Source organism: Netta rufina (assembly GCF_964035555.1).
Source record: "Netta rufina genome assembly, chromosome: 9".
Classification (NCBI taxonomy): domain Eukaryota; kingdom Metazoa; phylum Chordata; class Aves; order Anseriformes; family Anatidae; genus Netta; species Netta rufina.
This window is the reverse complement of record NC_140132.1, coordinates 24,622,299-24,646,443: the sequence shown is the minus strand read 5'-3', so window position 1 is coordinate 24,646,443 and position 24,145 is coordinate 24,622,299. Positions and strand designations below refer to the sequence as shown.

General features: G+C 50.5%; 1 protein-coding gene across 4 annotated transcripts in view; it reads right to left on the bottom strand.

The window, feature by feature from the left end:
• The window catches only part of PPM1L (protein phosphatase, Mg2+/Mn2+ dependent 1L), a 66,083-nt gene that overhangs the window by 11,939 nt on the left and 29,999 nt on the right, over positions 1–24,145 (bottom strand). For 3 of the 4 annotated variants that reach the window (XM_084291822.1, XM_084291821.1, XM_084291823.1), the window contains exon 2: positions 6,662–6,836. In XM_084291822.1, the coding sequence (XP_084147948.1) occupies positions 6,662–6,698 (37 nt within the window). In that variant the 5' untranslated portion in view covers positions 6,699–6,836. The remainder of the gene's footprint in view (positions 1–6,661; positions 6,837–24,145) is intronic. The other variant, XM_084291820.1, reaches the window with a different exon arrangement.

The window sequence follows — 24,145 nt, the reverse complement described above, 5'->3', positions numbered from 1 at the left end:
ACAGTCTGTCTCGCACAGCTTTAAACCAGAAATCCCTTTTCAGAACACAGGCGCACACAGCGATTATTTTGTGCAGTCGGCTGACGCTTCGCAGACCCAAAGGGGCACAGTTTGGTGCCAACCCCTGCCCGCTGCACAGCCTAACGGCCTGGAAACAGCAGGACCCAGAGGAACCCGGCCCCAGGCTCACCCCAGGCACCCCAAATGCAGGGCTCCTGCTGCCGGGACACCCTCAGCACAGGGGAGAGCAAAATGACGAGCCCCCTCCTGCCCTGCAGAGCGCCAGCAGCACGGGGCTCGCTGCTCGTACAGGCAGGAGAGGGACTCCCACGCGTCCTGCTCAGGGACACACCGCCAGGAGCACGGCACGGCCCCGATGCTCGGGCAGCACACAGCTCCACAAGCCGTCATTATAAAAAAGGTGACTTTGCAGGCAGTCTCCGTGGATCTACAACCTGTGTGTACGGAAGAGGGTGAGAAGCTGAGCCAGGAGCCAGCCTTGTGATTGCGATGTGATTGATGAAGGATGAAGCCCGCACCGCTCGGCCTGCGCCGTGCTCTGCCTGGTGGCTGGGCCAGCGCCAGGCCCTGACCCCCCGGTGCCAGCTGATTTCACTGTTTTCTTTTCCAGCTATTTTTATTTCAGCCGTTTAACCTTGTGCAGAGTTAGGAATTGCTGTGCTCTTGTCAGTCGCCTCAGATGTAACGCGAGTGCACAAGGGAAAATTCCCAGCAGAAAGGGCCCAGAACTGAGCGCGTGGTGGGCCGCTCCCTCGAAGCAGCTGCCTGAATAACGCCCCACTGGGCCATTTAAAAGGAAAACCACCAGAAAATGTAAAACCTGGATGCTGCCTGCACAGATGAGGTGGGGCAGGAGGGCAGGCTGGGGGCAAGGCAGCAGCGCTCCAGCACGGCCTCGAGCCAACGGTTTCTTGAATGAGTCTTGTACAGGGAAATAAAAGGAATGAGAAACAGAGATACAGAAGGAGCTGGAGGGGCCTGGTGAACAGAAATGTTAGCCAGGGGGGGTTTGGTGCCCCCACATGAGGGGGTGGTTGGGTTCACGGACGTGAGACGAGGCAGCAAGTAGGGCAGGGCAGGCTCCTGCCTCCCACTAGGGTTAGAAGGAGGCAGGAGCAGCGAGGTTACAGCACCAGGACCCTGTAACGCCGCCTTCGTGTGCCCTGGGGATGAGCCACCAGCTGCAACCCAAAGCCATAAAAATAAATTCATTCTCCGCTGCTTACCTACCAGGTAAGCAAAGATCAATCAGGCAGCAGACATCCCTGTGTCATCCGCACCGGGGCCGCGAGGAGACCTCACAACATCCATGCAGGATGAAAATCCTTCATCAAGGGTGTTGCGGCAGGCCGAGCTAATTGTGCTCATTAGCGCTCCTTCGCCCACTGCTCCTTTAGAGCTCATTCAAGTGTTGAAATCGTTTACAATTGCTCTCAGCAAAAGCCACACGGATTAGAGAAAGCGTTACTGTAATCTCCAAACCAGCGCCCGGTTCTGCCCCACCACCGGGATGGCACAGCCTGCCACCCTCACGGCACCCTTCCAAACCAAACCTGCATTTTTAAGGTGCCCGACTGCCTTCCTCCAAACTTCTTGCACGGTGGCGGGGGCCGAGCAGAGCACCCAGCACGCAGACATTTGTCCTTGAGTCCCCTTGGCGCTGGTGTTTCCTCCGAGCGAGCGGTGCCTGCCTCTTCCCATGGTTAAATAAATCCTTCTGCAAACATCTGCGCTGCAAAGCACAGGCCTGAAAATAACCTTTCTGAAAAATGCGAGGTCTCAGAGTTTCTTAATCATCTCAGCATCACGTTTTTTCCCTACGATTAGAAGAATGACGTATTTTAAAACAGATGAAAAGAAACCCCGTGCTTACAGACCCACAGAAATCAGGTTTAACCTCTACAATCACAGCTCAGCTCCTATCCTGAGACGATCCCGACCTGCCTGTGCAACACCGCTTCAAGATCTGGTGTCTGAAACAACAGAGAACTGCTTTGTGCTCCCGTTCAGCCCTGTCCTGTTCTCTCCATTAAGCCGTAAGTCGGTACCAGCACCCGGTGCTGCTCACCCCGACCACACCAGGCTCAGCTACAGCACCCTGGGATGTGCCCACAGATTGAGAGACTCAGATGCTGTCTCTCCATCACAGCACGATGAATCCCTCGTCCTTGTGAACAATCACCTGAATGCAGGAGGAATGAATCTCCAGTTCCGTTCTGAAGTCCATTTCTTGGCACTGCTGTGATACTCAGTTTTACCTCGGCACCACGCCCAGCAGTTGAATACATCAGAAGCAGAAATACCCACCAAGGGGATGCAAGGAGCCTTCCAACCCCCGAGACCTGGCGTCAGCAGCAGCAAAAATTATTAATGCGAATCTGGACGAAGCTGTGAGGTTTTCACCGGGCAAGACGAAGGCGTTGCCTGGAGAGGACAGCACCGAACTGTTCCAAGGAAGAGCAGGATCAAACATTTTAAACAAACCAAAGCCACGTGGCTTTACAGCAGGATTTGGGCACAGCCTGCTCTGCTAACATTTGTCTCTAATTCCATCACATCGCCTGGAGCCACTACCAGGGCTTCCCAAAGGTTCACGCAGGAAGGTGGCTGAGTTTCAGGTCTGACTTTTATCAGTAACACCAACTGCAACAAAGGCCTGGGGCTGCCCTGGGGAATTCACGCCACGCACGTCCTTCAGGTGCCAGCCTGCCCGCTGTGTGTCAGCTCCCAGGTCATTCAGAAGCCGTCCCTCTGGTGGCTGCCACAGAATATTTCATGAAGACTCGTGCAGAGATGGGATGAGGTCAGTGGTGATCGTCAGGCTCTCGGGGTAACAATTCTTACTGGGTTCCTCTGCCTCTGCCAGTGCTGGGCGCCTGCTCAGGCCGGGATTTAAGCCCTGGGGAGTCACCGCTGCTGAAATTGTGCTCAGCTCTGTCCCCACAGACCAGCCCCGTGTGTCAAGGAGCAGCCAAACACGTACCAAAAGCAGACTCCCAGAATTTTAAGACCTTTTTTTTTTTTTTTTAAAATAACGTGGCTACAGCAAACCCAACAGATTTCTTCCTGCATTTGTAACGTGCACGAGCTATCGTGTGATAGATACCACGGTGAAGATAACTTACTGTAGCTTGGCTGCGATGTAGAACGATGGCTTCACCTGATCAAACTTCTTGCAGTGGAAAAAAATGATGTTTCCCCAGCAAGGTGTTCATTCTCCCAAATTGCAGCACGTATTCCCAGAGCGCCCACACTAACCTGGACATTTGTGGGAGAGAAATGGATTCACCAGCCTACTGGGGTGAAGTTGAACCTTGGATATTTTTGCTTTTCTGTCCAGCTGCCAGAAGCAGCCAAAGCTCCTGGGCCGGGACCTGGGCAGACCGGTGCCAGGCTGCGTCTTCTTGCAGATCCTGAAGCCAGAACGAATCCTGAGTCCTGGATTTACGCTCAGGGCCGTTTGTCCCAGAGCCCAGGAGGCACAGAAACCCAGCCTGGGCTTCTGCAAGGCACAGGAACAGAGGCTGAGCAGGAGAATCGATTGAATTCATCACCCACCCATCGTGTGCTAACTCCTGCAGGGTGGCAAACACCTCACGTGCCGGGCACGTTGGGTGCAGGTGGAGCACAGAGCACAGACCCCACCTCACTCAGATGGGCTGCAGCACGCCGTAGTGCTAACGGGCGCGTTTTCTCTCAGCAGAAAATAAATTCTGTTGCTTAGACGGGAGCATTCGGGCACTTTGGGACGTGAGCTGCTAGCGTAAAACCACTCTTCACGGAAACAAACTGCTGACACGAGCAGTTTCACTCATTCAGTGGCACTGAAAGATGGGCTGGAGGAGGAAAAGGTGAGCAAAGGGCTGAAAATGGAGCCATCCACGACAAGGACAGCGGGGACAGCTGCCTGCGCTCCTGGCTGCCGAGCTGGATTCCCTGGCTCCCTTTGGCTTCATGGTGAGGCAAAATGAAATTTGTCTTTTTTTTTTGTCACCCGGGGACAGCGGCCGCCCATCACAGCACGAACTATCAGCAGATCTCCCAGCAGGCTGGAGCCAACTGGCACGCAAGAGCTCAGTGCCAAAATACCTTCAAGTATCCCAAAATTTCATTTGTCCAGCAGTCGCTGACCACCCCAGAGAGGGGAGATGCCGTAGGTAGGCGGAGCAGGATTTACATCCAACAGCGCTTCTGAGGGAGGAAAAGATCCTGGCCCAAAACTACCCCAGCCGCAGCGAGCCAAGAGCGGCACTTTTTAAACGAAGGGATTTAGAGATTAGGAGAGGATTTGTACCCATCTGTCACGCTGGGCCTGCTTTCATCTTACCAAGCTTTCTTAGTCAAACTTCACTAAAAATCTTGTCAACATTTGACTATTTTTAGATGAACGCCCTGCGTTTGGTAGCTCTGGGACCCCGAGCTCCTGACAGGGAAGATTTAGAGGAAGGCGTTAGGGCGTCCAGCCCTCCGAAGCTGCACGTTGTTACTAACATCACAGCCGTGCTCTAACGGCTCAATTAACAGGCACAGTCGTACCAGAAGCCCAGGCTGGTTTAGCACAGCTCTGTTTTCACCTGGGAAATGGATGCAGAGGAATCCTACACGCAGAAAAGGCGTTTGTGACCTCCGAAATGATGGAGCGAGGACAAGGAACAGGAGAAATGAGTTCAGACCCATTTGAGAAGTGCTTTTCCCTCGAGCACACCACTGACTACAGCACCTAAGTACAACACCCAGCAGCGTGCCTCCGAGCAATCAGCCAGCTCAGATTGAGGATTTTAGTTTACAACAAGGCACACTCGCTGTTTGGGACATGTGTACACCGAGACCTTTCTAAACTCGGTATTTACGTAGCTCCTAATTTCTACACCATTGTTTTATCGTGAGATATAAATCCCCAGCGTGTGTTTGGAGCAGCTTACTCTTTATTTGCTCTGCACAAACACGCAGTTTTCCATAAAGAAAAATGCTTTCTCCTTATCCTGACAGGAGCTGGTAATTCTCTCCCCTGTACCCTTCCCTTCCTAACAAACTCCTATCAATCAAACTGACTACAGAAATAAAGGGACCGAACCAGCGTGACCGAGACAGATCTGCAGGAGCCACCGGGCTGATAAATTCTCTGTTCAAAATATAAACAGAGGCGACGGAAAGCAACAACTTCCAAAGCTTGTTTTTTATGCATCATTAAAAGCAGGAGGTACCTGATGAAGAAGACAACCCGTGCCCATCTGTTAACCGTGCTGTCCTTCAACAACTCACACGACTCCGAGCTCCTTCAGCACAGGAGCACACGAGTGGGCTGCAAACGGCACCGCGAGCTGCCTGAGAGCTCCTGAGATCAAAGGAGTTCAAGAGAATCAGGCTTATTTACTGGGGGAGAGCGCAAACGTGGTTGATAAAGGACGAGAGCACTGTAATTACTTCAAGTTCCTAAAGCTCACAGTCCTCTAAGCACCCAGAGCACGCAGTCGGCAAATGGCACTTTAAGTTGCTGGAGCGTTTGAGATCAAAGTAGCTTAAGAGAACGATATTGATAGTGCGGGGGAGGCCGAGCAGGAGGCTGAACACAGCTGGGAAGTGGTTGCAGCATTTTAAGCAGTTCAGGCCACTACAGCCTAAGTCCAAAGTAACAGGAGAAAACGCCACAGGCTGGCTGCTGCTTGGCTCTCCAGAGCTGGGCTAGGGGAGATGAACTCAGAGGATGGGGATTTTAGCAGGGCCATCTAGCAAGGGCCAAACAACACGGTGATCCCCTTGGAAGGGTATCTAGCAAACGTGAGCTAAAGGGGATGAAAAACCTGGTTATGAGTTTTAGGCTTCTGGCTAAAACAGCTGGAAGAAAAACCTTGAGTTATGCTCAGAACGGTTCCCAAAGGGCACCATGGTGCCAGCTACGGCCAAAGGGAAAACAAAACAAGAAAGTACCAGGGACTAAGAAAATCCAGTCACTACCATGAATATTAATCAAGCAGTAACACTTCTAACTGTACTTTTTGTAGTAAAAAAAAAAAAAACAACACGTTTTTTCCTAGTAGAAAGTGTTAGCTGTACCTAAGAAAGCCACCACATACCTAGACTGTCAAGGCACAAATATCAGAAGCGAAGAACCCCGTAACTGCACTACTTAAATGCCTCCAGTACTCCATCAGTTGTCTATTTTTGACTACCCACACCCATCACGTCACAGTCAAAAATCAGTTTCCGTGACTCCCCAGTACACTCTTGGCTAGGCAAGTCCAAAACTAAGTCCTGAAGAACCCAGTGACGTGCAGGACGTGCATCTAACAAGAACATTGTAACAGGCTGCAAAATCCTTCCAAACTGCATTGTGTGGCTCGGTCACACAGCTCGCAGAGACAATGCAAAACACATGGCTCCAGCACCAACATCTGTAGGTTACAAAGAGCCAAGTGTTGGTACAAGAACTGTCCTTTCAGCTATTTAGGATGCAAATCACCAAAGTGGATTTTTTTTCTCCTAAATTAACCTGATTTTAGGAGAAAAATGTTTCACTGAAGCACCTCAAACCTTTAAGGACAGAGTTCAATTTGCCAACACGAGCCCTAGGAGTCTGAAGAACTGGAAGTGGGCAACTTGTTTTCAGTAAAGCCTCACTTAGGAAGAAATAAAACCATACCTGCTTCATCATAGGATACAGTCAGTTTTTCCAGCATTTCTCGATCAATTGATAAAATCTGCTGTTCCAGGATGGTCTGGTAAGACAGCACGCTGTTCTCCTTGTCCTTCTCATAGTCTTGCAGGTGTTGCTTTAGGACTTCAGGCAGCCGGGACTTCACGTATTCTGCTGCTGACTGTAGAAAAGAAGCAAAGGTTTAACCAGGACCTTTTCTTTTTGAAAAGCTTCGTGCATATCCAGAGCACTTTTTTTTATTATTATTTATTTTACAGCATTTTCAAATGTGACTCCTCACAATAAATACTCGAGTACTACCAACTCCAGTATCAGATGGTCAAAAGGAGTCTCTTCAGCTGCTACGGATACATAACAGGGTTAGGACAGGAAAACCCAAATAAATCTTTAATAGCATTAAAAACCAACCTACAGATACACATCCAAAGATAGAAAATTATTCCTTTTTTTTTTTTTTTTTCTGTGACTGCTCAAAGCCATAAGAAAACAGAAATTAACACAAGGTGGCATGGTTGTACCAACCTTAGGGAGTCTTACGCAGAAAATGCAGAGGGCGGTGAGCACCAAGGGCTCCTGCCCCTGGGCAGTGGCTCCTTGCTGCCTTTCCAGCAGCGATACAAACCCAGCTGGGCAGGAGGGATGCGGTGAAGGCTGCTGCCCCGTGCTCTGCCCTTCCTGCCAACTCCCAGGCAGGAGAGAAAAATGAATGGTGAAAAGGTTAGATTCATCCAGGGAGCGGCCACAAGTTGCCCTACTCAGCAGCACGCTCTCCTGGGTTTATATTTAGTTTTCCAAAGTCAATTGCTGATTAAATTTCAACCTTAAAATATCACTGAAGTTGTGGTCAATTTATCTGCAGGCTAAGCCACGGGAGACGAATGAAATTATTGTAGGGAAAGCAGAGGAGCTCTCCCCAGGAGCACCACACAGCCCCCGTTACAGTTAAACCAGTTTCCTTCCCAGGGAAGGCCCAAAGAGGCGCTGGGTGCAGGCCTGGATATTTTGTGTTCCTCCAAGAAGAGGTTTTGCTCTGCACAGGGGCGTTTGGGGCTCTCCCACTGCCTTTCCGCAAAGTCACTTTCAGGATTAAATCACAATTTTGGGAAAATGTACCAAAAATGTGGTCCTGTTCACGTAGGGGGCTCTGCGCTCTGTGCCCGCAGCAGTCGGGGCAGCTCATGCTGAATAAAAGCCACATGAAACAGAGTAAAATGTCCCTGGTTCCTTTATAAAACTGCGGGTCTGTTTTCCCCCTGAAGCTCCCTCCTCCAGCTGAACAGAAGGCTGACTTTAACAGCTCCATTGATTTTCAGGTATTTCATTTGGCCACGGAAAGCTACTGCTTCATGCTGTGTACCTGCGAGGTAATACACTTGCAGAGCTGATTCACCAAAAATCACATTTTTCTCGAGTTACGGGGAAAAAAAAGCCTGCACAAGACTAAAACCACATCAGGAGATGCTGAAACCCCTCCCTGTGCAGGAACCCAGGCCTCACAAGCCCCCACATCCTCATGTAACTGCCCCACTTGCCCGCGTTTCTCAGTACTCGCTGCCTTACCTTGCCGCATGCAAGTGGTGATTTATACCAAAGGCAAAGAACTGAATCTCACGACAGCACAGGGGAAGAACGCGTTAGGAGGTGGTTATCAAGATCAGGTAGTTTCCAGCTGGCTGGGCCAGACGGCATTAATTCAGCTCCAGGTGGCTGCCTGGGACCTTCCCAGCCTCTATCTTCAAAATGCAGAGGGGGGTAAGAGGCTGTTTGGAAAGGGTACGTGTAGGGGCTCCTTTTAAAATAGCATAAAGGAGGAGAAAGAGAATTACAGAGCAGTTTGTTTGCGCCTAAATAACGGAACAAAAGATCAATTGATTTCTAGGGATGAGAGAGCAGCAAGATTTGGAAGCCACAGAGAGCGAGGTGCTTCTCCCGGGGTTTATGGAGATGTTCATGTGGTTTGTAGCAGCTCTGTTCTGGGGAGCAAACCTTCCTTTCAGCATGCCTGTGCTCAAAAGCCTCAGCACTGCTGATACATCGTCAGCCCCAACACAGCTTTGGGAACCCAGAGCCTTTCGTGTAAACGGGGCTGCTGAATCCCATGCAGACTGAACGTTTCAGAGATGTCCACGACCACCACACACGGCCAGCATCCCTTCTGACCCACCAGGTGAGCTGGTTGCTGCCAGGGCAGCCCCAGCTGCTGTGCCACTGCCACTGCCTCGTTTGCTCCTCTCCAAGCTCCATCGTTTTATGGTCATGGAAACGATTTCCACCAGAGGAATGTGAAATATGTACTGAGCCCCCTTGGGATTTCACATTCTGCGTACTGTTACACACATGCTTCTGGACTTACATCAACCACCCCAAACCCGACCCAACCCCACACTCGCTTCTCACAGCAGCGTGCCCTTACCTTACACCTCACCCCGCCTCCAGGCCGGCTCCATGACAGATTCCTGCTTTAAGCAGAGCCCAGCACCTTCACTCCCACTTCACCTTCTTTCCACACCGAGCAACCCAGCCACCAAGCTTCAGGGGGTGTTGGTGACACCTCGGTCCCCTGCTGGGCACTCAGGACAGGAAAGCAGCAGTCAGGGGATATTTTTTGCAATCCCATTGATGGGAGCTGCACTCACACAGGCAAACCACCTCCTCACCCTGTTCATGAGGAGGGGTTGGTGGGGGCTGAAGGAGATCCAAAAACTCTGCCCCGGACCCAGGCGTGCCCCTTACCGGAGTGCAGGAGGCCCAAATCTGGCATCTCACGGGGCTGATGCTCTCCTCCATCAGCACGAGCCACAAATAACTCCTCTGAAGTCAGGGGAATTTTGCTAAGGCAAACCCCTTGGAAAAAGGACACGAAGCTATTAATAGCCATTGAAAAGGAAAACATGAGAGCAAAACATAATCTACTCTCGAGAGGATAATGCAGGATCTACCAACGGTGCTAGGACGAACATTTTGCCCTCTAAAGCCAGGAGCTATTTAAAGAACAAACAGGTCGAAAGAGACTCCGGAATAACATTTTCCCATAGCCTAACTTTTGGTACAAGCAGCCTACCAGTTCTCTTTCAAAGTGTTTTTTCCTCCAAAGGAACTATTCAAGCAAATAATTTGCTATTGATCAGCCTGGATCCCAGGAAAGCCGAGCTCACCATGTGAAGCAAAAGCACGCCTTCAGCAGCGATGCAGGACTCAGGAATCGCTCCCAGGAGGCTCAACGAGACCCAACACGACACCCACCGCTATCATTTTGCAATCCACGCACCGCATATCGCTGTAGCAGGAAAAACATCGGCCTCACAAACATCTTTAGCTAATCAGCAGCTCCAGCATCACGAGAAAATTAACCTGATTCCGAGGAGATGCATAAAGTTCAAATTAGTATTCGCCCCGGATTGCCAGAGAGAGATGAAATCCATAATTACAGTAATCCACAGCTGCTTCCACTGTAGAAAATAACAAATTGCCCAGTGAGAAGCGGTGTCCGTGAAATGGAAAGAAAAGGCCATCTGTTGTGGAGCTTCGCCCTGACTTCATGCCTCCAGCACGGAGAGCTGCATCCCCTCGGACACGGGATTTACGGCTCCGAGCAACGCAAACAGCACCAAGCAAAGAGTGACAATAAAAACGAGGAGCGATGATGATTTATGGCTTTAAATTATGCATTTGAGCTTCTTCCCTGAGACAGCGCTTGTCACTCACTTCTTAAATAGAGGTATTTAAACGGCCTCGACCGAGCAGCAAGGAAGGCAACGCGCTGTGCAATGCAGAAATCAGCCCCCTGCTCCGCCACCCACCGCCCCTGCTAGGCACGGGGAGGCACACGCGGTGCTGGACGGGGCTCCTCGATCCAGGACCTGGATCGGAAGAGGTGAGGATAACTGCAAAAGAATCATTTTCCACCTTCCGATGGGAGAAGGGACAGCAAAATCCGTGCTCATGGTTTTTTTTAAGAAAGAATTTTAATTAATTCGAATTAGCAAGAAGCACCCTGTGCTATAGGCAAGCGGTCACTCTGCAGCTAAGGACCAGGACTCGGGGCAGGGAGGGGTTCGTTGGAGATGACACCGTTGTTGGCAGAGCCACGAGGAGGGCTTCCGAATCGGGCTGTCTAATTAAAAGATGAATTTTATCAAAGCAGGGAGAACATTACGATTATCTCGTCTGACATCTCAAACCAGGAGGAGCACAGGACGGCTCTGTCTCATTGCTTGAAGAAGTCATTTAGAGAAACATCCAGCTCTATTTGGGAGGCAGAGGATCTTCCACTGCCCTTGAAGTTAATTACCCTTCCTGTTAGCGGGCGATTTCACACAGCGCAGAAACCTTCACATCATTTCCAGTCTGAGTCTGCCATTAGCTCTGACTTCCAGTCACTGAATCGAGTGAAATGTCTGCTCACCTGCACTGCTCTTTCTCATGCAAATGCATGCAAATTGATCCCATCTCCCCATTATCCTCCCATTGATAAACCAAATACATGGAGCTCCTGAAGGCAAGTTGTTTTACGTCAAGTTAGTGTGAGCGTTTTCTGATCTCGTGGTCAATCGTACAGTGGACGTGCTGCCACTTAGAGAGGGTGAAAATGTTCCCAGGTAACCCATCAGGATGACACGCCGCCAGAAGAAATCCAAGCAAGAGTGGATTAATTTTATTTGGTTGGCATCAAACCCAGGATTTATTCTGGTTCTTTAGGCAACTGCATCCATGCACCAAAAAGCAGTGTTTAGTAAATATATTAAGAGCAATAAGAGGAGCTATTACCCTCATATAAGGAAATGCATTTGGACCGAAACTGCATATGAGCAGACACAAATTCTGAATCCTAATTGTGCTAGGAAGGCAATTATTATTCACGTCCTTTTTAGGAGAAAAATTAAAATGAGCAGGGAAATTAAACTGAAAATTAGCCCCAGACAAAGCTGTGATTTTAATGCTCCTGCTAGGCTTAACAAAGAAGCTGCAGCTTATTGTGAAGGGCTTGTGCTTTGCTCACCCTGGAAGACACACACGGAGAGACACAAGGGACAAACAACGACAACTTCCACGTCCACTTGGCCGTACCTGAAGGGCATTACCAGTTGGCGTATCAATAACGTCTGCACTTGCCAAAAGGCGTGACTGAGCTGGTGGAACACTGCAAGAAGTGTTTGAATGAATTATTAAAAAAAGGAGGAGGAATGTCAAGGCTTTGCCTGAATTTTCTGATAATTGGTTGCCACTACAAACATAGAAGCAAACAAATATTAAAGCAAGAAACAATAAAAAAAAAAAAAAGGTTTTAAAATGCATGCAAATGCTCGGCTCCTACCAGTTAACGCTGCAGAAAAATCTGGGTCCCAAATTGCAATTTATGGTCAGAAGAGATTACTAAAAATAGCCGCCCATACAGCTCCAGCAGCAGGGACTGTGCTTGCTGAAGACCTGCCAGGAAGGATTTCATCCAACCCAGAAGAACTGAAACATTTGCTTGTATTGCTATAATCAAACCTAAGCGATGGTGGATCAATTTTTTTTTTATTTTTATTTTTTTTTATGTTGGCATAAAACCCAGAAGCAACAGAAGCAGAGATAACGCTGAAAATAATGGCTGAAATATCATTAAAACAACTAACTTTACGAGGGCATCGAACTGCTCATTTTGCAAGCTCGGCATCAAGTGCTTCTTTGATACCGAAAGCGCCGGCGTTTTGTGTTTTACTGAGCTCATCAAGTTCCACACAGAAGGAGAAAAAAAAAAAAAAAAAAAAAAAGTTGTGCAAAATGAAAATGAGGCTGTTGTGTGCAAGCCCTGAGAAAATGGTGTTTAAAACTTGGTGGCTGTAACCCCGCATCGGTACAGCCGCTGCAACGAGTGCCTTCATCAGCTATTAAAGTGCCTTAAAACCACTCCAGAGGGTTTCTCCAGGTATTTCTGTGCAGATGCTTTTGCAAATAGCGGCAGGTTGTAAGATGCTTTATGGAGAATCACTTTTACCCAACGCCTTTCATTCTGCTGCTTTAGTTTAGCGAAAAATGTATTTATAGCCTATTAGACACAACTAAATAGCAAGAGGCTTTCTTCTTTCTCTGACATTGTTCTCTTTCTCCCGGCAAAGGAAGAGTGAGCAGAGGAATATTTCAGTCTAAATGCTCTCTCCTGACTTAAAGCTATCACTCTCTGCCAAGCAGGAGTCAGCACAAGAATTAGAAAGATTCAGCCTGGGCTGAGGCACTCTACGAATTAGCTCCTTACGCAGCAGACCAAGAAGATTCTTGCTTACAATTTTGCCCAAATTCCACCATCTGGCCAGAAATTTATGATCTATTTTAGATTCCTACTCTGTAAGAAAGAAAAAAAATAGTCAAGGCAATCCAGTTCACCTAGAGAACATGAAGGCCACATTTTCCCCCAAGAACTGGAGCACCTGCAGGGCTCCCACCGCTCCTGCCCACAGCTCCCAGTCCTGTGCTCCCGAAACACCTCTGCCAACTATTCCAGTCCAGTTTCAAAGCTGCAAAAAAGCTGAATGAGCACAAAATGGACAGGAATTCTCCAGTAACATCAAGTACTGCTTTACCTCGCATGGTCTCAAAGCACCTTAGAGATGCCACAACCACAAAGAGCTGCAGTGGCAGGCAGCAAGTCAGGGATTTGTGCGTGGCAGAAGAGCCCTGGCCGGGAGCTGCCCCGTGACAGCCACCAGCCAAGCCCTGCCCCGCTGAGGCTCCTACCAACCTGGATCTGCCTGCTGCTGGAAGCAATCCTTCAGCTCTCACTCTGTGTTAAGAAATCGCATGAATAATTAGCCCCAGGATACATCCGATACTGCGATGAGAAAGAGATAAGAATTACGACAAAGGATTTCACTGTGAAAAAAAACAAAAAAAAGCATCAGCAGGCGCAGAGCCTAAAGGTCAACCCAAGGCCCGGGGATGTGCTCTGCTGTGCCGCTCGCTCAGGGGCTCGGGGGATTACTGAAGAGCTGACAGCACCGCAATTTGTTCCAGCCCTATTTACGGGAGCCCCCACTGCCTCTTCAGAAGCTGCACCAAGCGGTGCTCACGCACAGCGAACAAGGAAAACGTGGCCACGGAGTCCTGTAAACGATTCACCATGGGCCCACTGCCATTCTCCTTTAGCCGCGTATATGGAAATTAAAATTTGTGGAGATAATGACTTGGAGATTCGATGAGCTCTGTTTAAATGCGATTACAGACCTTTTGCTACTTCTCTCCTTGCCTCAGCTCTGTAGGGACCCACGCTGCACAGAACGAGTACGGGGCGAGCAAGGCGAGTGCTGCATTCACCCTTCGTGTAAAGCTGATCCAACGCTGCTTGAGAAGAGTGAACTTTTGTCTCCTCCCCATGTGTCCCAGCGTAGCACCAGCCCGCCAGGAATAAAGATTTCTCCTGCCCGTCAGACCGGGGGTCATGCAGGTGACAAGGGGCTGAAGCACAAGATCAGGGCACGGCGCTGTTTGAAGAGGCTCCTGCGATCCCACAAGGTATAAATAGCAGAACAACACGTGGCTGTAATGAATTATGGATTCATTAATGGCAAATAATGTCTCCTTCTCATCCCTGCTGTCCGAGAACCAAGAGCTCGTCCAAAGGATGAAGGACACAACGAACGACCAAACGAGAAGCAGCAGGGGCTGCAGCAGCAGCAGCAAGGAGCTCTCAGGTCACCAACACCAAGGGGAACTCATCTCAACCAGGCAGATCGGCGAGGGGACCCGGCAGGCCAGGCTGAGGGCTGGATGGATTTGATGTTCCCGAAGGTCTTCTCCAACCTAGGTGATTCTGTGACTGCAACGGGCTACAGAGAGACCAGAAATCTGACAACTTTTTGGTAGATCAGGAGCTGAGGAGGAAAAGACTGGCTTCAGGCACTGCACTCAGCCCCCACGGCTACGGAAAGCCTCCTTGACTCGGGATCCCTCGCTTTGTTTGCTCTCTCATCTCTCAGGCTCGGTACTTACAGGCACTGCTACATCTGCAAAATCCATCCGAATCACAACACCCTCTCAGCAAGCACACGCGAACCTTCCCGGCTGCAAAGAACTGACAGCGAGCAGTCGTACAGAAGGCTTAATTAAACGGCACAGACTCTGAGACGGGGACTTCATTAAGGAGAAAGGCAGCTAATTGCCACTCATCAGCAAGGGTCCCGGTGCACGTTCATCCTCCAGAGCCACTTCTCTACGTGGATGCTGAGAGCAGGGTCCCCGAGAGAGGGGAAGGCAGAAATCAGGCCTGCAGCGAGGGGAAACAAGAGCCTGGCTGCTGCAATTTCTTCCCTCTAAAAACAGATGTGCTTTTACTAAAAAGGGAATTACTGAAAGCTCTCTTCATCGTGTGGTCAGCTCCTGGCTCACCGGGTCCAGGGAAGAGCAAGTACCGGGCCATGAGGTTAGGAAAGGGACAGATAAAACCCATGGCAGGGAGCAGTGAGTTAGAGTTTAAATGACGGGCTCTCGAAACGCAATTTAATTAAATATCTTCCTACACAGTGAGTTTGTTTCCCTAGCTCGTTAGGACAAGGGGTTGTTAATGGCACTTATTACCAAGGCAGCAGGTCAAGCAGATTTCGGGCTGTTTTCATCCCTGGACAAAGGGAGGAACGAGGGCCCAGCAGGTGAAATCCTTCAGCCGAACGATTTGGTGCTGAAGCCCTGGGGTCACCACTTAGTGGGTTTTGTACCCCCACGCGTTCTCACACCGTGCTACACCCAAACCGAGGCATTTCTGCAGCATCAGACAGAGCTACGGCCCTGAGCAGGTTTCCTTCCACCCCACGCCAACCCAGCTTACGCCGTGAATTGGGACTGATTAAATGTCCGAGCAGCCCCTCCGTGTCACTGCTTCGCTTTGCAGTTCCTGCCTGTTTTTAAGAGCAGCCGCAGCACGGATTAAACGTCCGCGATGCCACACTACACAGCTTCAGAGACGCAACTGGAAGTTATGCTGCTCTTGCATCAGAGCCTCCTTGAAAAAGCTCCTGGGCTGGAGAGATAACAGAGCGCAACTTTGATTTTCAGCCTTTGGTATCGCTCAGCGTGTTTGTGTATTAAAGGCACCCGGCCTGAAGGTTCCAGATTTCACGGTGAGCCTCGGGACGGCAGAAAGCACAGAACGGCAGGAGCACAGGAGCACAAACCTTGGGGCAGGAGCACGCACAGCAAGGGAACTGAGACAGCAGCGGCTCGTGGTTTGGAAAGTTCCCAGAAACATTCAGCCTTTAACTTCCACGAGGTTAACCAGAAATTTAACTAAGCCTAAGCCAACGTTTCTGAAGAAAAACGGTTTTCAGATGTCTTGTGACTGGCCCTGGTTTGGTTTCACCAGCAGTGGGGCCGTGCAGGCAGTGCCCCAGCATCCTGAGTGAAGGCAGACCTCACTGCCTGGCTGCTGCGGGAGGGCTGGGAGCATTCCCCAGGGCTTTCTGCACACTTCTCACGTCCTGAGCCGAAATCCGGGGTGCGTTCCTCATCTTCTGGATCCCCTCCTTTCAGTCAGGATGCATCTCGTGAGGAGAAGAGCCTTGCTCAGATTTTTATCAAAAGCAAGAGCAAAGGCTGACGTGGTGGTTCCCTCTGAGCCACGGTACCCAGGCTGATGAGGAGCTCCCTTCCCGGCTGCTCTCTCCGAAGCCCACGCAGTGCCTGCCTCTGGTGAACCTCTCGTGTTCCTCCGATTCAGTCAGCTGCCGGCCTCTGAGGCACGGAGCTGGAAGTTGGCAGATCAAGATTATTTTCTCAGCACAAAGGGCTGCTAGGAAATCTTTCTTCTGCCGTCGCTCAGCTTTTGATTTCTATTTTTCTGTATTTTTTTTCCTCCCAAACTCCTAGGCACTTGATGTCTGCTCCAGGCTTAGCCAGACCCTGTGCTCTGATCCCAAAACTGGCGCCGTGCCCCAGCTCCAGTTTTTCCTTCCCGTGCCATAGACGGGCTCTGCTAGCAGCGTCCTTCCCCGCAGCTCCTGGTGACCCCAAGCCCTCCCTGCAGGGTGCTGGCCCCATCCTGACCTGCTCGCTGTCCCCACACCCCCTGCACCTGCTCGGGGCCAGCTGGAGGCAGCCGCAGCTGGTGGAGCAGCAGCAGGTTTGCCGAGAGGCGTGAAGGAGCAGATGCATTTCAAGGTGCAATTTCCAAACACGGAGGTGCTGTGAGAGAAAACAGAGGTGCTGGGCCCGTGTGCGCCCCGACACCTCCCGGCTTCCCTGCCAGGAGCTTCCCAGTGCTGCCAGAGCTGCTTCCTTGAAACCGTGCCCGCTCTCATGGCACTCCCTTTCCCTCCTGCTGCTGATTATTCCATCTGGATCCTTTCCGCAGAATCACTCCCATCCCACCTGTTATTTTCGGAGAGTTTCACAACGCTCGTCCAAGGGGAGGATCGGGGCTGCGGCTCGCTTCCATCAGCTGCAATCTTTATGCTGATCACTTGCCAATCTCCCGCGACTCTCTGGAGCTTTCTGAGCTGAAACCCAAGTCTGACAGCTTCAGCGTTTACTTGTGGGTATCACACAGGATTGTGAGATAAAGTGGTGCATCCCCTTACCCCAGAGGCCAGCAGAACCCCGCTGCTCCCTGCCAAAGACCCATGGGAGGCGCTGGCTCAGGCTCGGCTCCGTGCGCTGTCCTCGACACCCGAACCATGCCCAAACCTTCTCGATGCCCCCAGCTCAGCCCCAAAGGCCGTGCTGTACGCTACAACCGCCCCAAAAGAGAAGAACCCAGTGAAAAAATCCCCTCCTTGAAGCATCTCAACAGATGAGGACGAGAAATGGGAGCAAATCATTTGGAGCAGGGAGCTGCTGGAGCCGAGGCTCTGTGCACGTGGGCTGCTGCTTGGCGGCTGCCACTGAGCCAGACACAAACAGAGAAGGGAAAACAAAATGGGAAAGAGTCCCGGCGCGCTGGGGACGGCTGGAGGAGACGGTGCCAACACCGAGCAAAAAAGGATCAAACCGGATTTGGGAATGTTGTGGGTGTGACAGAAACCAACCTAAATAGAGACAAATCAGATACCAACAGGAAGCGGTGGGGAAAAGCCTGGCAGCCACACAGGGCGTAGAAGACAGAAACCGATCGGGGAGCCAACATCCTGGTACGGCGCCGCAGCCAAAGGAAAATTGAGATCGCTTCGGGAAGATGATAAAGGTGGGCACCCAAGGCTGTGTGGCTGAGCCACAGCCACCGCTTGCACAGAAGTTTCCTGGTTAAAAACGGCGGTGGGTGGGCAAAACGAGAGGCATCGTGCGGCTGGAGGAACAGGGAGCGTGCCCGGCTCCGGAGACATGAGCTAAAGAGCAAAATATTTGACGTATTCCTAACCCTCGGCAACAAAACCTCCTCATTGTGCTGCAGATAACACAACAAGCCGCTAAAAACACATCTGGGGGAGTAATTTATAGGCATTTTTCTAAACAAAGCATTTGAAGAATCGCATTCCTGGTGGGACGACATTTAAGGGAACAGCGCATTAATTACGGGCAGCAAAAAGTTCATTAATTCTTTCTTAACTGCACGCGTGCAGGCGGCAGCAGCCAGGCGGAGAAGCGAAGCAGCAAGGCGCTCTACCTGCAGGATCCTTCATAAATCAACACAAAACCCTCTGCGTTTACACTGGTGAGCACAAAACGCGTTATAAATAGATTTGTAACAAAACAAACCCTGAGGTTACGGGTTCTCTGTCAACAAGGAAGCACCACAAAGCCCTCCTCACGCCAACATCCTATCCAGGGCTTTGTTCGCAGGTTTATTTTAGATGGAGGGGGAAAAATCTTCACAAGGTTCCCCTTTGATGTGTCCCTTTTAGAATTATCTTAAGAGGCTTGCCTTGGACACGGTGCTCATCCCAGCCGCGGACAGGATGTTTGTCTGCTCTGTATTTGGAGATGGAATTGGTGTGTCCCGGAACAAACAGCAGCGCCTGATGTTCAAAACACTCCTTTCAGGGGAGCTGCCAGAAGAGAAATTGGACGAGCCCGCAGCTGATGACCAGGGAAAAAAAAAAAAAAAAAAAAGCATTCCTGGCCCCAAACCCACCCTCTGGTGGATTTTCAGCCCCGCTGACACCCGTGCCCCACAGGCACGCGGAGGCACGGCCGTGGCCTCGGGAAGCTGTTCATGGAACAGGCACAACGAGCGCTAAAATTGGCACTGCTGAGACAGGAGGGGAAAAGAACAACCCCCAGCTGCCTGCTTTGGGTGTTCTTCAAAACTCTCCCATCCCACTTATTCCTCTCGGAAAGAATGTTAAATGTTCCACGTTTTCTTTAAGACAGACATTGCAAACATCAATTCTGTGCTAATTCCATGCTGCATTAATAAGTTCTTCATTATCTTTCCTGATGACGGACGTGCTGAGAGCTGTGCTAATACAGCCCGCGTTATCGCTGCTGCTCCTCACGGCACAACGGCTCCGCGAGCACCACGCAGGCTGCTCGGCTCCATTTCCCTTGGTGCTGAACCCGAACACCCCTTAATGAAGACTTCTCTCTGATGATAACTCCACGCAGCAGGGAGGGACCAGCACGTTCACAGCACTTCGAGCTTCCCAGCACTCCTGCTCGTGCTCGTCTTGACCAAGGAGGGCTCCAAAAAGCCCTGCCCGGAGCGTACGTACCCACACGGCGCCTTCACAGAGCTGGTGTCCTCCAAGCACTGCCTCCTGCGAGCAGGACAGGAACAGCAGAGGATATCGTAAAGCAGGTGCTCAGCAGGCCTGGGCTAATGCAAGAGCTGTTGCATTTCTCCTAAATACAGGACCAGAGACTTGGGGGCTGAAATGGGGTCTGCACGCACACGTACATATATATAGGAGGAGATCAGGAGGTGTTACGAAGCAGTTATCTCGCCAGCAGGAAGGATTGAGGGGGCAGTGACATCGGCACACTTCAGACATCTGACACCTGAAAAATAAGGGTCTGCACCGAGAGAAAAAGAGCAAAGGAAAATCTGAGAAAAGAATAGGAAATGATTCATGAGGGAGTGAAGAAGAAGTCATCTGATACGGTTCCGAAGGTCGCTAAGCAGAAGAGCAGACAAAGGCACAGCCGGGCACCTCGCTGGGTTTGGGGAACCAGCACGGCCAAGCGGGGGGAGAAGCGAGCGCACCCGGCTCAGCAGCAGGACGGGGAGATCACAAGCAGCAGCCAGGCTCTGCAGAGCTGGACCACAAAAAGGACCGGCAAAAGGAGGCTGGAACTGGAGAGGAGAGAACCCACTGTGAGCACGAAGCCTTCCTGGTGTTTGCTACCAAGCAGGCTCTTTATTTATGCAGAGCTCCCTGCGCCGGGAGGGCGGCCGTTCTTCTTTCAGCTGCAGCGCACGCGATGGGGAGGGAGCTGGCTGGGAGCTCAGGTTAGCAGCTTCAATCGCCTCCTTGTTACTTTAACACGTTTTAGCTAATTCAGGCTAATTGAAAGAAATTGCTCTCAAAGTGCTGCTGCCTGCAGAGCTCGCGCAGACGAAGGCGACGTTTTGGGAAGAGCTGTGACGTTATGGATAATAAAGGACCAAAATAAGGATAAAGAAAGTTCTATTTAGAAATAAATGAAGGCGAGGAACCATCTCCGCACGCCTGAATTGCCATTCCCCTCGTGACCAGCTCTCCCGGCTGATTGAAATGCACGTACTGTCCCCGGGGTAGATGGGGCGATGGAAAAATAATTACAGAAGATGATAAATGAAGTAAATTACACCCAAACCGTAGCTATAAAGCAACAACAACAAAGTCTGCTTCGTGTCTGATGTTGTGAGGTATTTTTAAGACTAGAAAGTTTAGAGGTTAACCCAAGAAATAGAAAACTGCGTGCTGGTTTTAGAACCCGTGCAACAGCGCTCTTAAACACACCACAACCCGCAGCAGCTGCGGAGAAAGCCGATTTCTCCTGGTAAAGGGGAGACTCCTCGGAGCCGCGTGGCTCCAGCAGTGCCCGACCTGGGCTAACGCCAGCACCGACAGCCCTGATGGGCTAAAAAGCAATCACACCTTCTGCTGCTTCCAGCAGCCAGACCTAGGAGCAGTTGGTATTTATTGCCTGCTCTCCACTTCATTAAATCTGGGCTGTTATAAAAGGGAAGCAAGGGCGCTGTGACCGTTGTTCACATCCAACCAAGAGCTGCTTTTATGTCCCAGAGGGTGCAGCAGGTGGGATTTAATTTCCCCAATTCCAGTGATTCAAACAGCTTGGCACAAGACACTCCTCGCTCCAGGCTACGGGTAGGATCACAAAGTGCTTGCTATACCTACAAACCTAAAGGCTGAACCACGATCAGCACGGGGAAATTAATTTTGACTCGTGCAGCGACAGCATCTCCACTTTGTGATTTGCTGATTCTTGTCCTCTGTGGTGGGAAACAGCAGCTGGGCGAGGGACCTGCATGGTCCCCGAGCTGCCCTCGGGTGAGCTCCAGGTGGGAGCTCAGGAACGGAACAAGCACAGCAGGTCGGGGAGCTCAGCCCCGTGTCCTGCAACTGGACCAAAGGTGCTGCTGAGATCCCTCCTGCTGGGTGCAGAGCCCCAACACGCACTGCTCCGGTGCCACGAGGCAACTACTGCATTTTCAGAGCGCTTACATACAAGGGACACAGTAAATTGAGCTGAATGTAACGTTTAGAATGAGATTGGCCCGAGAAGCTTTTCCCTGAACAGCTCAGAAACTTGAAGTGCTGCCTTCAGGAGCGCGGGGCTGCAGATGAAATCACAGCTCTGCATTTTAATTTAATCAGATGAAATTATTTTTTTTTCAGCTGTTAACACCGAATTAGCATCACATTGTCCATTAAAGCACCACTACAGAAGGAAAAAGATGCAAATTAAACCTAAAGCTGCAGCTGATGCAGGGAATAGCACAGAAACTAAACATGGGGGGGGGGGGGGGGGGGATTGTGGTACAGGGGACGGGGATTAGGAACTTAACTCCAGGATGTTGAACTTTTAAGATTAAAACATGAACATTGTTATTTTAATGCTGCTGGAGTGAGTGCTTCATGAACCTTAGGACGCCGCGATCCTCACGGGGCCCTGCCTGCCCAGGACACCCTAAGGATCTGTGCAAACCCCACAGCAGAGGAGCAGGAGTTCCCCTACACCTGCCAGGTCTGTGGGTGCATGCACAGCTTCGCTGTGTATGGCTCACAGAAGAGGTGCTGTACAATACCTGAAATCACTGATCTCCAGGTTTTTCCTTCCAGAAGTTGAAGTGACCAAATTGCTGCTGGCGCAGGGCTCACGTGTCAGGTTTTTCTCCCTAAATCCACCACAGTGTAAACATTTAATGAATACAGTTCAGAAACAAAATAAAAGCCTCAGCTCGGAATTAAAGGATGCCGTGATAGAGTCAAGATTTGAATTTCAGATGTAATTTTTGCTGCTGGTGTTAATGGAAATCACTGGTGAATACAGCATCAAGCACCTTGTTGGCAGGTACCCTGCGAGATGACTGAAGGCGAAGCTCAGTGCACGGCACCGCCTCCTTCCACTACTTCGAAGAACAGGTTTACAAACCCAAGTTCATAAGGCAAGTTAGAAAAACCTGTTTTTACCAAAAGCCCCCTGAAGTCGCAATCGTGGCTCAGCAGCACCAAGCTGGGGAGCAGGGGCTGCACAGGGCCATCCCTGCTGGAGAACAGCCCCCAGGTTTTGGGGGATGTGCTGTGTGTGAAGAACAATTTGCATCCCGTGTGTAAGAGTCAGAGCTGGGTTTGTGCTGCTGAATTTGAGCTCCGATGACTGGATGTCTGAGCAGTATTTTTAAATGTTAGCAAGCAGAGAGCACGCAAAGCAAAGGATCAGCAGCATGACTGTTATTCCAGCTGCTGCTGACCTACAGAATTATTTAAGGAAATGGATTCGGTTCCACTTCTGAAATCCTTCATGCTGCTGAAATTCCAGCTGCCTCCCAGTCACCACCGAGACCTCCCCTGTGGGCTGAAAAAGGTGAGACAGAGGAGCAGGGACGAGAAGGGAGCTCAGGAAAGCTGAGGGGGCTCTGGCCAGCTGGAAGAGCCGCCCCGCAGACACCTACTGCACCCAGAGCCCAGGAGCAGGCGTGACACAAGCAAAGAAAGCACGAGGTAAAGTTTCAGTTCCAGGAGAACGTCTGGAAGTGCACTACCAGGAACAGCCAGATTTTGAAAGGGGAAACCCAAGAGATTCACGCTCAGTGGTTTACACCAAGCCATTAAAATCTCCCCAAAGCAAGGGGAGACACCAGCACCAAGCACGTTAAATAGAAATGGGATTTGGGGCTTCTGGCAGAGATCGCTCAGCACAGCCACAGCTCGTGTTGCCTGGCAATCTGCAGTGGCCAGGAATTCACCCAGGGCTGCCAATCCAAGGCAATCCTGGAGTATTTCAGACAGCAACACGTCCGTATAAATACACACACACGTTTTTATGCTTCCAGCACCATGTATAATATATAAACCATAGCTAAGGACTACACGAGTTCCTGCTTTATACACAATGCAACAGAATTTTCCTTCCAAAGGCTGTCTCTTAAAAAAAGTCAAATCAGAGAAAACTTGTTTAAAGATAAATAATGCAGAGCCGTTCCCAGAAAAGCTGGAGGAGGAAATCCAACAACGCGCTCGCCCTGCTTTTTTTTCTTACAAGAAACCTGAAGGGTTGTCTTTGTTGCTCCTGATGCCGCAGGAGCGCTGCAAAGGAGATTTGTTTGGGGAAGCGAGGGGTGGGCACTGCTGTGCTCTGAGGAGACTTGGTGTTCCGCCGTCATCGCGGGCTGATGCAAATCTGAGGGCTGGAAGTGGCACAGAGCTGGTTTGTTATCCCAGGAACAGCATTCAGCCTTAAATGCTGCCAGCATCACTTGCAGAAGGACAGTTTCCTCCGCTGCGTTTGTCCAGCAAACAAGATGTGATTTAATGAACTCCTGATCAGTGCACGTCTGGCATCGGGCTTCATCACCTCAGCGTTCAGGATATGCACGTCAATGAAATCAGTCCCATCACTGCAGTCCTTACCTTCCCACTAAGCATTGACACGAGCCCACCACCCAGCTTTGGGATGGGAAACCTTGCCAACTGGGCAAAACACAATCCTCTCCCCATGGATACAGGCACTCCACGCAGAGACGCTTTCTTTCACCCCCACCAGCTTTTACAAGCCAATTCCTAACAGGAGCTGAAGGATGTTGCACAACTTACTCTGTGCCAAGGTGTGCCGCTTTGATCTACACCCTCTTATTCCTGTGTTAGAGAAAGCGACATTTGTAAGTGCCCACCAACACTGGAAGCCTACCAAAGCTAACACAGCGCTGCACAAACAAGGTCTCACCTGGAAAGGCGATACAAAGAAGAAGGAGTTGTTATGGACCCGAACACAATGCAGCTGCAGTGCAACCAGGACAAGCAGTACAGGAACTTGTACGGCATGAAATGTGTGCACAGGGGCTGGGCAACCACAAAAGCACACTTTGAGAGGCCTGAGCACCGACAGAGTGCCAAGAAC